Source organism: Pyrus communis, chromosome 9, assembly GCF_041283825.1.
Source record: "Pyrus communis isolate YQ-2024b chromosome 9, ASM4128382v1, whole genome shotgun sequence".
NCBI lineage: Eukaryota > Viridiplantae > Streptophyta > Magnoliopsida > Rosales > Rosaceae > Pyrus > Pyrus communis.
The window spans coordinates 11123019-11137739 of record NC_142573.1 but is presented as its reverse complement, the minus strand read 5'-3'; the positions used below and the strand labels follow the sequence as shown (position 1 = coordinate 11137739).

Sequence of the window (14721 nt, the reverse complement as noted above, 5' to 3'; positions counted from 1 at the left end):
AGTTTTAGGTTCATGGTTTGGTGGAAAACAGGTGGGGCCTTAAAAGGATAAGAAAGGGATAATAAAAACAAAAGTTAACAGAGGAAGATGCTGGGCCTCTTAAGTGAGGGTAAAAAAAAATTAAATAATGAAAAAAAAATCTGCAAAAGAAGGAAGTATAAAATGACGACGTCAAGCATTATATTAAAGAGCCAACTCATCATCTTCTTCACGATTTTGTGCCCGTCCGTTGACTCTATATCTAAAAATTTCCAAATTCCGGCTCTCCTTCACATGGCCTTGCCCATCCCCGCGCATCCCCCTCCCTTGCTCCGCCTAATCCTACCTAGCCCGGCCTAACCCCGCCCAACCCAGCCCAAGCAGCTGCATGATAAGCTTGCCGATTTCATAATCGATTCGAAATTAATCGTAGCGTCGGTTTGTCGCCTAACGCCTAAGCGGCCACCTTTTATAACATTGTGTTATAGTAATTGTGCTATTAAGCCATGACCTACTAAAATATGGGCTCATTAACATATAAAATAAATTTGGGTCTCAAAGTGGGCTAAGTGCAATGGGTTGAGGATTTTGCTAGATGCATTGTTTTTTACTAGTTTTGGGCTTCAACCCCCTTGGCCCCTTTGTTACATGCACATACGGACATGCCTACTCGGTTGTTTCTCCCCTTTGCGTGGCGCCCTGCGCAAAAGTGAGCAACAACTACTCTAATTAGTAACTATTTTGATAACTGTTGTTTGGAGAGCAATAATGGTGCCAATGAGAAAATGGTGACAAAAATTAATAAAATATGTGTATTTTAATGCATTAGTCATCATTTTTGTTGCCATTTTTTTATTGACAACATCATTGTTACCCTAGCAACAGCTACCAAAATAATCACTGATTAGGATTGTTGTTTCTCACTTTTATTGTGGTGACAAGAAACTTCTTCTTCCATACTAGTGAAAAAGACTCGATATAAGCAATTTGCATGGATGCATGCATTATGTTGGCATAGACAAATACTACCAGTTCGAAATTCAACCTAGATCCATGGCGTCTTAGTTTTGCAATAGGCATATTTTATAAATGCGGTATCGTCTCACAGGTGGAGAAGACCCACCGTTTAACTCTTTTCTTTTCCATAAAAGTATATCATTAAAAGTCTACGAAATTAAGGAGTTTATAATAGTAAAATTCTATCACTTTAAAAACTCAAGAAAAATCCATATAAATCTTAATACACCACACTCCCCTAAGCTTCCACCAATCAAGTTGAAAGATTCAAACTTGGATTCTCTCGTAAATTTAGAATCTATTTCCAATTGGAACATAAAAAAGAGAAGTGCAATTCTCTTCCAAGATTGAGAAGAGATACACTACTAAACTAAGAGCTACTTGACGAATGCTTCAATAGTAGTTGAGTTCGTGTTTATTTTTGGGAAGTCTTTTGGATATAAACATAAATCTATACTCGTCTAATTCCAATTTGACACGGTTTCATACACAATTATTTCTCAGCAATTATATTCAAGAAGAAAATATAAATTAAAAGGTATGATAGTGATAGATTTAGATTATGCATCTGTAATTAGGAACAACTAATCATAATAAATAATATCTGAATATTGTGTTCTTCATGGCTTTGAGTAGTGTGTAAGCCGTGGAGCTGCTACTTAAAAAATAGGAAATTGTGTGATCAGGGTTATTTACCCTAATATCATACTTTGTATTTTATATACACGAAAAATATCTTCAACGATCGCTAGCTCTTCAACATTTCTACTCAAACTGTCGGTCTAATAACCAGTGTCAGCCTTGAGGGTAACCGGAGTAAGAGGTCCGACTAGAGCCCCATTCTGGAGGGGTATTTTTTTGTTTTTTTGTTTTGGACAATCGATATTATTTACATTAAACGGAAGAGGATGAAATAGTCTTACAATGAGCTAGCGATAATCTGATTCAAATTCACCTTTGTCAAGAATCGAACCTAAGACCTCTCACTTACTAGTGAAGAGGAATACCACTAGACTCGTAGTACTAAGTGACATTTTTTTATAAATTAATATTACAAATTTCGTATATGTTCAAATAAGAAGTTTACATACTTTGGGTCTTTGCTTTATAATTTTGCAAGTACTTGTCTTTGCAAAAGAAGTTTTTCAAAATTAAAGGTTGATCAAATCTTCCTTCGAATATGTCACAAGAAAGATTGAATGAGTTAACTATTTTATCAATTAAAAAAGAATTAGTTGGAAAATGCGAGACGTGTAATATTTAAAAATGCATTTAATTAGTACTAATTAGAGTTTAATTAGTACATTTGCGTTTAAAAATGCGAGACGTGTAATATTTAAGTAATGTTTTTATATTAATTTTAATAATATTTGATATAGAAATCAACTTTTTGATGTATTTTTTTCAACAAAAAATATTGCATCACAATGGAAGAGAAACACCACTAAATCATAATACTAAAGAATTACAAAGAGTTGAGGGTCAGAGAATTTTAGGGCCTTACTTCAAAGGCTTGCCTAGGACCTCTAAATTCTCAAGGTTGGATCTGCCAATAACAAAGATTCTTCCTGCAACTTTCTTTATGTACCCATATATTTATTTGAACATTCATCAATAAGTGAGCGTCAAGATTTTAAATTACGCATCATAAGATAAATAATTTTTAGACGGTGAACAGAAAAAAATATTCATGCCAATAATTCCTATAAAATATAAGATTACAGCTTCCAAATACAGCTTTCTTTCCCAAATCAAAAGTTTAAAAAATGGATAAACATCACGCAAAAGAAGCATCAAAACAATTAAATTGGAAAAAACATATAGAAATTTAATAGAATTTTGTATTTCTTGCCCTTAAAATTAGCATGTTTGTTGAGTGCATATGTCAATGGGCTGCTGACGCGTTTTTGTCAATAAATATCCATTTGGATACTGTGGATTGGAGACATAGCAGATAATTGCTCGTCCTTTGGACAGCTACATTAAATTACCAAACTGCACACGGGCGTCCGTCAAACGTAACATGCGCACAAAATCTATGTTTCCCGAGGAACACACGTGAGGGCACTCTCGGTATTTCACTTTTCTGGGCCTATGGTTCTTTTGTCGCGAAAGCGGCGTCGTTTCTCCCTAACACAGAGAAAAATAGACGCACATTATATTTGCAACCACGTTAATCGGAGCCGCCTTTGTCTCTGCCACAAGAAAAAATCATAAAATAAAAAAAAGCGAAGAAAAGTACAGAAATTTTTTTAAAAATAAAATAAAATAAAATAAATCTGTCGATCAGATGTTGATGTTGAAGTTCTTTGATATAAATATTTCAAAAATTTGTCTTCTGATTGTTTCTGTTCATCAATGCGGATGCAAATACGACGAACGAACTGGATTCAGAGAATTAAGTTTCGAAAATCGATGGAGATGGTTGCTGTTGCATTGATACTCTGAGATTTTTCTGGCTGCAATGATGGCAGATTTGTGAATGGGGATCGAGAATTGAAGCGTAGGGCATTGAATTGGGGACGAATCGATTTCTGGGTAGGTGGGTTTTCGCAGTTTTATGTACCCTCTCTGTAGTTTTTCTTGGAGCTTTTGGTTCGTCGGGGATTCTTGAGGGCACGTGGCGGCAATATACGGGTGCCCCATTTTGGCTTTTCACTGGAGGGAAGATCTGAAAACGGTTTCTGCTTCCATTTTACTTGATTCGCAAGGTAAACTTTTAATCTTTTTATCCGAATTGTGTAGAAAAATAAAGACTCTGTTTTTCGATTTTTTTTTTCTTTTTGTATTGTTTGTTAGTAGCAGAGAATTTGTTGGTTTTTTGGAACTTTTGGGTTTGTGTTTGCGTGTGGGAGCTTATTGGAGACGGATGGGTCTGAGTTGGTACATGCAGAGAAGCTTTCTGGGTTTCCTGAATTTTCATGGCGGTTGTTGGGAGGTTGCTGTGGGGTTTTTTATTGAGTTTCTGGGTTTTCTGAACCCAGTGTTCATCTTTGTTTTCATTCGATTTCGGAACTTGGGTTAGTTTTGTTTGGTGAATTGAGCTGTGGTTTTGAGGATTTTTTTTTCCCTTTCGTGCCAGGTTGTTGAATCGAAATAGAGAAAGAGGAGTTGCTGATGGGGTGCCTTTAGTGTTTTGTTTTGTTAGTCTTTGTTCTTATGGGGTGAATTTGGCGCGGTTGCAATCAAGAATACGATTGTGAAGAGTTTAGTGTTTCGATTTTAGTATTGGGGGTGAATTGGTCAGGTTTCCCATCTAGAGTTTGGCTTGTTAAGAGCGGTGATTGGCAAATGAGCAGGGCAGCAGAATCGTTTGTTGATGGCTGCGCCCAACAAGATGTTCTCCCATTTCATTTCCATGGTGAAATCATGGATCCCTTGGCGATCAGAACCTGCTAATGTTTCGAGGGATTTTTGGATGCCTGATCGTAGCTGTAGGGTATGCTACGAGTGTGATGCACAGTTTACTGTATTTAACCGTAAACATCATTGTCGACTTTGTGGACGAGTTTTCTGTGCTAAGTGTACAGAGAACTCAATTCCTGCCCCCTCTGGTGATCCAGGAACAGATCGGGAAGAGTGGGAGAAGATTCGTGTATGCAATTTTTGTTACAAGCAACGGGAACAAGGCGTAGCTATTCCTGATAGCGGAATCCTGATTGCCAACTTAGATCTCAGTACTTCACCATCAGAAACAAGTTTTGCTAGCTTTAAGTCATGTGGCACTGGTAGCAGTAGTAGCTTCACTAACTCAATGCCACACTCAGCTGGGCCATATCAACGACTTCAACTTGGTTCTGGCCTCAGCCCCAGTCAGTCATCTCTAACAGAAACTAACACAGAAACGCAGAGCAAATTCGGACCATGGAGGAACAGTGATTTTGGTGCCAATATGTCTCCAAACCAATATGAAGTTGCAACTGCCAGGTTTATATTTCTTCTTTGGCAGGTTTATATTTCTTATTATTTGTGCCCTTAAGATTTATGTTCAAGTTAACTATGATTCCCATTCTGTGCATAGTTTATAAGAAGATAACAATGAATTATATGTAGTTTTTTTAGCAGCTGCTGAGCCACTTGTTTGTTCTTTGGTATCAGGAGTGATGATGAGGATGTTGAGTCTGGTGTATATCAGTCAGATTCAAAGAATTATTCTCAAGTCAGTGACTACTTTAGTCACATTGATTTTGATGAGATGAGCAACGATGATGGATCCCATAAGGTGCATCTTGATGGTGAAAATATTGATGCGAAAAGTTTAAGTGGCTCCTCGTTACTTCCCAGTTATGACTCACAGGTTTTGGAGGGAATCCCACAGCTCGAAAAAAAAGAAGATGAACATGATATTGGGGATGAATGTGAGGCATCGTCGTCTATCTATTCTGCAGGGGATGGTGATATACAACCTGTGGATTTTGAGAACAATGGACTTTTATGGCTCCCCCCCGAACCAGAAGATGAAGAAGATGAAAGGGAAACTGTTCTGCTTGATGATGACGATGATGGTGATGCTACAGGAGAGTGGGGCCATTTACGTGCAACAAGCAGTTTTGGAAGTGGGGAATATCGCAATAGGGATCGGTCAGGTGAGGAGCACAAGAAGGCCATGAAGAATGTAGTTGATGGACACTTTAGGGCTTTGGTAGCTCAACTATTGCAGGTTGAGAACCTTCCAATCGGCCAGGAAGGAGAAACAGAAGGTTGGTTGGAGATCATTACGACTCTGTCCTGGGAGGCTGCCACACTATTAAAGCCAGATATGAGCAAAGGTGGAGGGATGGACCCAGGTGGTTATGTAAAAGTAAAATGTATAGCTTCTGGATCTCACTATGATAGGTAACTGATGCATTATGATTCATTGAATTTTTCATGCATAATTAGTATGTACTTCTACTGCACATTTGTGATTTCATGGCTTGATTTATGTGCATGAATGATTAAGAAAACACAATTGAAACGTATCGAAGACCATATATTAGTACAAATCATTATTGCATAGTTACCCATTTGCAATAACAAAAGAAGAAATTTTTTATAACCATTAGAAAGAGAACTCAAAATCTAAAAGGTAGCAGTGTTACTTTCATATGATTGCAGGATTACTTTTTCTGTTAAGCGAATTTGTTCTGATGAATTATTGCAATGCATATCTGATATGAGTTACTCTGCTAGTGATGTACTTCTATATAGTACCTTCCGCTTCATATTTATAGACCTGTAATATTTCTGTTTTTAGGTTATGCCTACTTCAAATGAGTTTGACTTATTTTTAATCATTTTGGAAGAAAAAGAAAAACCTGGACCGAAGTCACTTGTTTGTATTTATTGTAGTTGATTTGTCGGTGCTTATGGCCCCAGTGGTATGAATGTTGCCTTCCATCTGAATAAGAAATTAAAGTATATTGTTGCTGTAAAAGCAATTGCTTGTTTTCTAAGGTTTTGAGTGTTTTTCTTCTAGTATGGTGGTCAAAGGAGTTGTGTGTAAGAAAAATGTGGCTCATCGACGAATGACATCCAAATTAGAGAAACCTCGGTTTATGATACTTGGTGGTGCTCTTGAGTACCAGCGCGTTTCTAACTCCTTGTCAAGTTTTGATACTCTATTGCAGCAGGTTCTGATTGCATACTCTTCTCTTCTCTTAGTTTTTCACTTGGTAGTTTCTAGAACATTGGAAACTGTTTTTATTTCCTTAATAATAAATTAATCATTCTTATGCACTTATATCCTTATCTAGGAGATGGACCACTTAAAGATGGCAGTAGCAAAGATCGATGCACACCACCCTGATGTCCTTCTGGTAGAGAAATCAGTTTCTCGATATGCCCAAGAATATCTTCTTGCAAAAGACATATCACTTGTTCTGAATATCAAGAGGCCACTTTTAGAGCGCATAGCTCGCTGCACAGGTGCTCAAATAGTCCCTTCAATTGATCATCTCTCATCACAGAAGTTGGGCTACTGCGACTTATTTCATGTGGAGAGGTTCATGGAAGATCTTGGTTCTGCTGGTCAGGGTGGGAAAAAACTGGTGAAGACATTGATGTATTTTGAAGGCTGCCCAAAGCCATTGGGTTGTACTGTAAGTCCTCGGATTATCCCTGCTACACCTGTTTATGAAGATTGTGTTAATTTGACACCGTTGACAGTTTTTTTTTATCCTTGTATAGCTCTGTACATGCGATTCTGAAGTGCTATGAAGTTTTCATTTGGCTATTTTGTCCATGTCATTCCAGATTCTACTTAGAGGTGCTAATGGGGATGAGCTGAAAAAAGTGAAGCATGTGGTTCAGTATGGGATTTTTGCCGCATATCATTTGGCTTTGGAGACATCCTTCCTTGCCGATGAAGGAGCCTCTCTGCCAGAACTCCCATTGAACACTCCAATTACTGTGGCACTTCCAGATAAACCATCAAGCACTGAGAGGTCCATTTCCACGGTACCTGGTTTTAGTGTTGCTGGCAATGGACAGTCTCGCAATGAACCACGAAGATCCAACAGTGTCCCAGTTTCAGATTTGGACTCAGCTATCAGAAGTATACAACCTCCTTTACTAAGTAGTCGTACCTCTCTACCCACACCTCCCACTTCAGGTTTCACCAATTCTACATCTGTGTACCCCACTCCATCTGGGAATGCTTCAGATACCACATCTGTGTACTCTACTCCATCTGGGAATGCTCCAGATACTTTTCACAAGAGTCTTTCTTCTTATCATATGTTTGATAATCAAAATGAAATGGGTTCTAAAGAATTTTCACAGGTGGAAAATTCTGCAACCAAAATTTGCTCTGATATCATTTCTAGTCATCTCGCTGGCAACAATTTGAGGTCTTTAGAGACTATGGGACAGGGTATCTTCTCGGTTGCCCAAAATGATGAAAGTGTAATTACTGGAAATCAGCTAGGTGGTTCAGACAATTCATTTCTGCATGAAGATGGTAAAACTCAAGCTGATGAACCAGGACCTATGAATGAAGATTTTCCTCCGACACCTTCTGACCATCAGAGCATTTTGGTTTCCTTATCATCCCGGTGCGTGTGGAAGGGGACTGTCTGTGAGAGGTCGCATCTGTTTCGAATCAAATACTATGGAAGTTTCGATAAACCATTAGGACGGTTTTTACGAGACCATTTATTTGATCAGGTGAGCTCTTTTTGACTTTTACGTTCTCTCTCTCATTCAACTTTATGATACAACTTGAAACTGAAAATGCTGAATCATGTGTCAGAGTTATCAATGCAATTCTTGCGAGATGCCATCAGAAGCACATGTTCACTGTTATACTCATCGTCAGGGTACTCTCACTATATCTGTTAAGAGGCTGCCAGAAATTCTCTTATCAGGTGAAAAGGAAGGAAGGATCTGGATGTGGCACAGATGCTTGAAGTGTCAGAGGACAAATGGATTTCCTCCGGCTACTCGGAGAATAGTGATGTCTGATGCCGCATGGGGTTTGTCATTTGGGAAATTTTTGGAGCTCAGTTTTTCAAACCATGCGGCTGCAAGCAGGGTGGCGAGCTGCGGCCATTCTTTACATAGAGATTGTCTTCGTTTCTATGGGTATCTTCTGTGTCCCAGAATTTGCATATGTGGTACTACAATATAATTGATATGATATTCTTTGCCTCTTGTTGGTTGGGTTGAACCCAACTCTGATGGTTATGCTTAACTCTCTTTTAATTTCAAGTACATGCTGACAAATAACTTCATCGATGCCCTTCAAGTTGTCGAAAATAACTAATATGTCGGTGGAATATATAATTGCATAGAAGTCCCTAGCTTTCTCTCTCTCAATATGTGTATTCATGCAGATTCGGGAAGATGGTCGCTTGCTTTCGGTATGCATCAATTGATGTTCATTCTGTCTACCTTCCACCCGCCAAAGTGGATTTCAATTATGAGAAGCAGGAATGGATACAAAAAGAAACAGATGAGGTACATTGGTTCCATGTTTGGATATTTTAGGATTGCATTGCTTTATGTCGTTGATGTGTTTGTCTGGTTATAATAGGTTATTGATCGGGCAGAGCTTCTTTTTTCTGAAGTACTTAATGTTCTTCGTCAAATTACGGAGAAAAGATCTGGTTCAGGATCGCATAGTAGTGGCATGGTAACACCTGAATCGAGACACCAAATTGTCGAACTGGAAGGAATGTTACAAAAGGAGAAGGTGGAATTTGAGGTGAGCCCTTCAATTATTCATGGGTCGCTTTCCAGCTTTAGTTGGCTGGAAGATACATGCAGAGTTTTCTTTTTGTCGCTGCACATTCATGTGGATGGACCAGAAACAATACTTAGTCAATCAAGTTCCTTTTTATAACCCTTGTGATTCATCCTCAAGCTCCTTTAATGTAGCACGAGTGGCGGAAATATCTTTGATTGTCACAAACTCTTCTTATCAATTAATGGATAATCTTGTTGGTTTATATATTCATTTACTTCAACATGGCCTTGTCTGTGAAGATGATTCTGACCAATCTTCGTATGTGAAGTAAATTCTCTGTTTTGATATTTGGCTTAATATGTTTTCCTTGATGCTTTATTTTTCAGGAATTGCTCCAGAAAACTTTGAACAGAGAAGCTAAAAAGGGCCAGCCTGTTATCGACATTTTGGAGATCAATCGGCTGCGAAGGCAGCTGCTTTTCCAATCTTACATGTGGGACCATCGCTTAGTTTATGCTGCCAGTATAGAGAATAATAGACACGGCGATGGTTTGAATAGCTCAATTCCAGATGAGGGGAAACCTGCAACTCATAGTGAAGATATTGCCGGTAATGTGGCAATAAATCCAGGAAAAAGTTATAATAGTTGTGATTCCTTTCTTGTGGATGCAATGGTTAACAAAGGATTTGACCACGGGGAAGACATTGCCAACACTGTCCACTCTGAAATGGTGAATAAAGAGAGAGACGGCGGCCGAAATTCAAAATATGAAAACGAAGATCAGTGTAATCTCTCTGATGGAGTTAGTACCTGTGATCAATCTGATCCTTTGAAACCAAGGGCAGGTATTCGTAAATCCCTCTCTGATGGTCAGTTTCCTGTCATAATGGATTTGTCAGATACCCTTGACACTGCATGGACTGGTGAAAATCAATGTGGATTTGGAACAGCGAAGGACAGTACCCGCACAGTTCCTGTTTTAGGTCGAGCAGATTCAAGTGCCTCTCCCGTGAAGGACGGATTGAACTTAGACCATGCAGAAGACCAGAATGGGCCCAAGCTTGCGCATTCTGCTTCTGGATTATCTACCAAGGGGTCTGAAAATATGGAAGACTCTGTAAGCTGGTTGAAAATGCCCTTTTTAAACTTCTACCGTGGCTTCAATAAGAATTTTTTATCTGCTTCTCAGAAGCTTGATACACTTGGCGAGTATAATCCAGTCTATGTTTCATCCTTTCGAAAGTTGGAACAGAAAGGTGGGGCTAGGCTGCTTCTGCCTGTGGGGGTAAATGATACTGTTGTCCCTGTATATGATGATGAGCCCACGAGTCTTATATCTTATGCCCTTGCCTCACCAGATTATCAATTGCAAATAAGTGGCGAGGGGGAAAGAACAAGAGACAATGGCGATGTTAGTTTGTCTGACTCTCTCACTACGCAGTCACACCATCCTGATGATGACACAACATCTGAATCTCATCGAAGCTTTGGGTCTACTGAGGAGAGCCTTTTGTCCACGTATGGATCTCGTAGCTCCCTGGGTTTGGATCCGCTTTCATACACAAAAGCTTTGCATGCAAGAGTTTCTTTCGGAGATGATAGCCCACTTGGTCAGGTTAAATACTCAGTGACGTGTTACTATGCAAAACGTTTTGAAGCCTTAAGAAGGATTTGCTGCCCGTCTGAGCTTGACTATGTAAGATCTCTTAGTCGTTGTAAAAAGTGGGGAGCCCAAGGTGGAAAGAGCAATGTCTTTTTTGCTAAAAGCTTGGATGACCGGTTTATCATCAAACAAGTCACCAAGACGGAGTTGGAATCTTTCATAAAGTTCGCTCCCAGTTATTTCAAATACCTATCTGAATCAATTGGCACAAAAAGTCCAACATGCCTGGCAAAGATTTTGGGGATCTATCAGGTACTTACTTTTAAATTAACCTCAAAAGCTGTCAACTATTTTAACCAGATTAACCTGATAGCTTGCCGTAAGAACTATATTTTATTACCACTGAATGATACCTACTCTTTCTGTGGTTGTATTTGTATTGAAGGTTACATCAAAACATCTTAAAGGAGGGAAAGAGTCGAAGATAGATGTCTTGGTTATGGAGAATCTTTTGTTTGGAAGAAATATTACACGGCTCTATGATCTCAAAGGATCTTCACGGTCTCGTTATAATCCTGATTCTAGTGGGAGCAACAAAGTACTGCTGGATCAGAACTTGATTGAAGCAATGCCCACATCTCCGATCTTTGTGGGAAACAAGGCAAAGCGTGTGTTGGAGAGAGCTGTCTGGAATGATACTGCTTTTCTTGCTGTAAGTTCTGAAACTCTCTTCTTTGTGCGTATGCTCGCGTGCCAAATTCTGATCGGCTGAACTTGTATTTCCATGTATACTAAAATTAGGTAATCCCTTGTCCAATCTAACATGTTATTATGTATTCTGATGTAGTCAATTGACGTAATGGATTATTCACTACTGGTTGGGGTGGACGAAGAGAAGCATGAGTTAGTACTTGGAATTATTGATTTCATGAGGCAGTATACATGGGATAAGCACCTTGAAACTTGGGTTAAAGCTTCGGGCATCCTCGGTGGGCCAAAGAACGCTTCTCCAACTGTAGTTTCCCCAAAGCAGTACAAAAAAAGGTTCCGGAAAGCAATGACAACCTATTTTCTGATGGTTCCAGATCAGTGGTCTCCTCCATCGATTGTTGCAAGTACATCCCAGTCTGATTTGGGTGAAGACACAGGTGGTAATTCGGTTGAATGACGCTGGGAGTCAATCCACATGTACATGTAAGCATGCCATTCAGGAATTGACCCTGCCACATGAATTGTTACCTCATTTCATTTACCTTCCCTTTTTTGATATCGCTATCCCAATTCTTTTGTATAGAAGTATATTGTTTTGCATTTTCTCGTTTTACATGAGAAATTCATGATTATTTTGCTAGAAGATGCAGAAGAAGGCTGTTGAAGCCATGGAAATTTTGGTCAGGGGTATAGTATTGGATGACCTCCCCATTAAATCCTTGTGTAGGAAGGAATATAATTCTTGATGTATTTAGCATTACAATATCTATGTTCAGTGAAAGTCCTTTAGATTTGTGTACCTGTATATTAGATTCATGTTCATCTCTCTCTCTCTCTCTCTCTCTCTCTCTCACCAAACTTTTGATCAAATGCAAGTTGATCAAACTTTTGATCAAAGAAAATTGGTAAGTGGAAATATAATAGGGGAGCTGTCTTATGAATAATCAGGGAGTGATGGAAGAAAAGGAAAAGTAGGGTGCAAAAGGCATATGATATTTGTCCTCATTGTCTAATGTTTATGTTAAATTTTGTTGATAACAAATTGTCGTCCATGCTTGAGACTCTTTATTTTTCAACTTTAGTCAGAAAATTATGTAATGTTCACTTATACGAAACGTGAGTTACACATTATATTCTGTAATACAGTATTTAAAAAATCAATTAGTAAGAGTAGCTGATTTCATTCTCATTTATTCTTTCAACCTTTTTCGAATCATGATTTTTTTTCATTTCAACTAAATAAACGTGTCATTAAAATACGAGAAAACGGAGTGCAAAAAAGAGGATTGGAAATTGGACCTTGTATACGTCCTGGGTTAAATAAAAAAAATAAAAAAAATAAAAAAATAAAAAAAAGAGAAAAACAGAATGTGCTTCGAAGACACTGCATTTATGCATGTTATTCAATTTTATGATTGAAGCATATGCGTTTCTTTATATGTTACATACTATAATTAGGAACCGTTGATATGGTTGACAAGAGTTGTTGGGGAACACTTGGCATGATCTGGTTAGCGGAGAGTGTTGAAGCCATTGCAGTTTTTTATGTCCTCTTGCAGAAAAACACTGCTTTTGTCGCCACGGCTCAATTCTGTGCCTGTTATGAAATTAATCCACCTCTGTTGAAGATGATCAAAGATCTCTGTGTCTCTGCTGTAATTTGTGCCAAAAAAAAATAAAAAATAGAGATCAGAATCAGATGAATCGAAACTAGCCGGCTAGCGATTGTGACACACTGTTCTTTTTTTTTTTTTTTGTCCGCGCTTTAAATTGAATATTTCACAAACGTTTTTTTGTAGTCGCAAGTAGAAGTTGGTGCGCAGGAAGCTAAACGAGGAGTGTTAAAATTGTTAGCCGATCAATTTCATATGTCATGATCAAACTTCACTTGTGTTAGAATGTTGATTGGTGATTAAGATTGTGATTATGAATATATATGAGTAAGATTTGTTTACCTGGGTTGCCAAGGAGTTCTTGGATTATGTTGGTGATACCTAGGACCCTCATCAAACCCTTCACAAATTATCTCCCCTCTGTCATCCTTGTAGCATATTATTCCATTGGACCGATCCTCAAAAACCTGCAACAACCAAAAAAAGGAATATCAGATATAAACAAGAAATCTTTGTTGACATTAAAAAAAAAAAAAAAAAAAAAACGTTAACGTAGTTTTATTGAAGAACTAATATCGCATAATCCTATATTTAAAAGATAATAATAATCCCATTTCACTCTATATTTTTATAGAAGTCAAAAAAAAAAAAAAATTAATACTGACCTCTTCTCTCAAGGAGGATCTGATCTGGAGGGTTGAGCTTTTGATCTTCACTGTTAGTTGACTGCTTTTCAGCCTCAGAACTCTGCTGAAAGGCTTTAAAACTGGCCCAGATTTTTGGATGGAGAGAGAATTAGCAGGAGAAAAGCAACATGCTGTTGCTGCAGCCATTGACGTGAAATATATGTTGCAGAAACAAGAAGAAGATGGAGAGGAAGAAGAAAAGAAGATAATGTGGTTACTAGAAATGGAATGATGCTCAGAGTTTATTTTATGTTTTGCAGGTTTAAGAGAGATAAAATAAATAATTGAATTATTGAGATGGCTTTTATTCTTGGTCGAAAATTGAGATGGGGTAATGGTCTTGTCATACTTTGCATTATATTTGTAAATATAGGTGGTGTGGGGGCCCGTCTTGCTTATCTTCTACCTTTTGCTGCCGGTGAAACCCTAGTTAGATTGTTGGTTGATGATGCTACCGCCCTTCTTTATTTTCTGTTTTGAGTAATTTTGTGATGCATTGGTATTTGAACGGTTAAATAATTCAGTTATATAAATTTAATCGTACAATACATAATACATCGATGTATTACATGCACAAATACATTATAAAACTTTGGTACTATATGACTCCTTTTCTTGAAGGAGATTTTCATTCTTAATTGACAACTAGATAAACTCGAGTAACTCATTAAAACAATAAAAAGAAAAGTTTGTGCATATGCACCACGAGCTTGATTTGTTCGTAAAATGGAAAAACGTGACGTTTTTTGTTTTTTTGTTTGTTTTTGTTTACATGTTCATACAAAGTGACAGATAAAAACAATAAACGAAAAGCTTTTACACATATTTGATGAGATATGTTAGCAAGAAAAAAAAAAATCATCCAAATAGAGCCAATTTTTGTGTTCATATGTTTGAAACCCAAAAAAGAAAAAAGCTAGTAGTAGCTAGGAAGAAATAGATGA

The 14721-nt window shown here is 37.9% G+C and overlaps 2 protein-coding genes across 4 annotated transcripts; one reads left to right on the top strand and one right to left on the bottom strand.

Annotated features, from left to right (window-relative positions):
- The first annotated feature begins 3160 nt into the window (after window positions 1–3160).
- Window positions 3161–12283, top strand: LOC137739059 (1-phosphatidylinositol-3-phosphate 5-kinase FAB1B). 2 transcript variants are annotated; one of them, XM_068478538.2, is made up of 12 exons: window positions 3161–3707; window positions 4079–4923; window positions 5095–5832; window positions 6455–6608; window positions 6732–7076; window positions 7231–8142; window positions 8228–8559; window positions 8811–8934; window positions 9011–9181; window positions 9550–11079; window positions 11213–11479; window positions 11615–12283. In XM_068478538.2, exons 2-12 carry the CDS (start codon window positions 4316–4318, stop codon window positions 11933–11935), a joined length of 5502 nt encoding a protein of 1833 aa, XP_068334639.2. In that variant the 5' UTR covers window positions 3161–3707; window positions 4079–4315; the 3' UTR covers window positions 11936–12283. The 2 variants fall into 2 exon arrangements, with proteins under 2 accessions (XP_068334639.2, XP_088556079.1); XM_088699953.1 differs by lacking the exon at window positions 3161–3707 and having other exon boundaries at window positions 4755–4945.
- Window positions 12284–12847: 564 nt separating this feature from the next.
- Window positions 12848–14104, bottom strand: LOC137739058 (uncharacterized). 2 transcript variants are annotated; one of them, XM_068478535.2, is made up of 3 exons: window positions 13757–14104; window positions 13434–13558; window positions 12848–13131 (listed from the first exon to the last, which is right to left on the bottom strand). In XM_068478535.2, the coding sequence occupies exons 1-3, from the start codon at window positions 13922–13924 to the stop codon at window positions 12990–12992; spliced, it is 435 nt and encodes a 144-aa protein (XP_068334636.2). In that variant the 5' UTR covers window positions 13925–14104; the 3' UTR covers window positions 12848–12989. The 2 variants fall into 2 exon arrangements, with proteins under 2 accessions (XP_068334636.2, XP_068334637.2); XM_068478536.2 differs by having other exon boundaries at window positions 12848–13128; window positions 13757–14071.
- Between the last annotated feature and the right edge of the window lie 617 nt (window positions 14105–14721).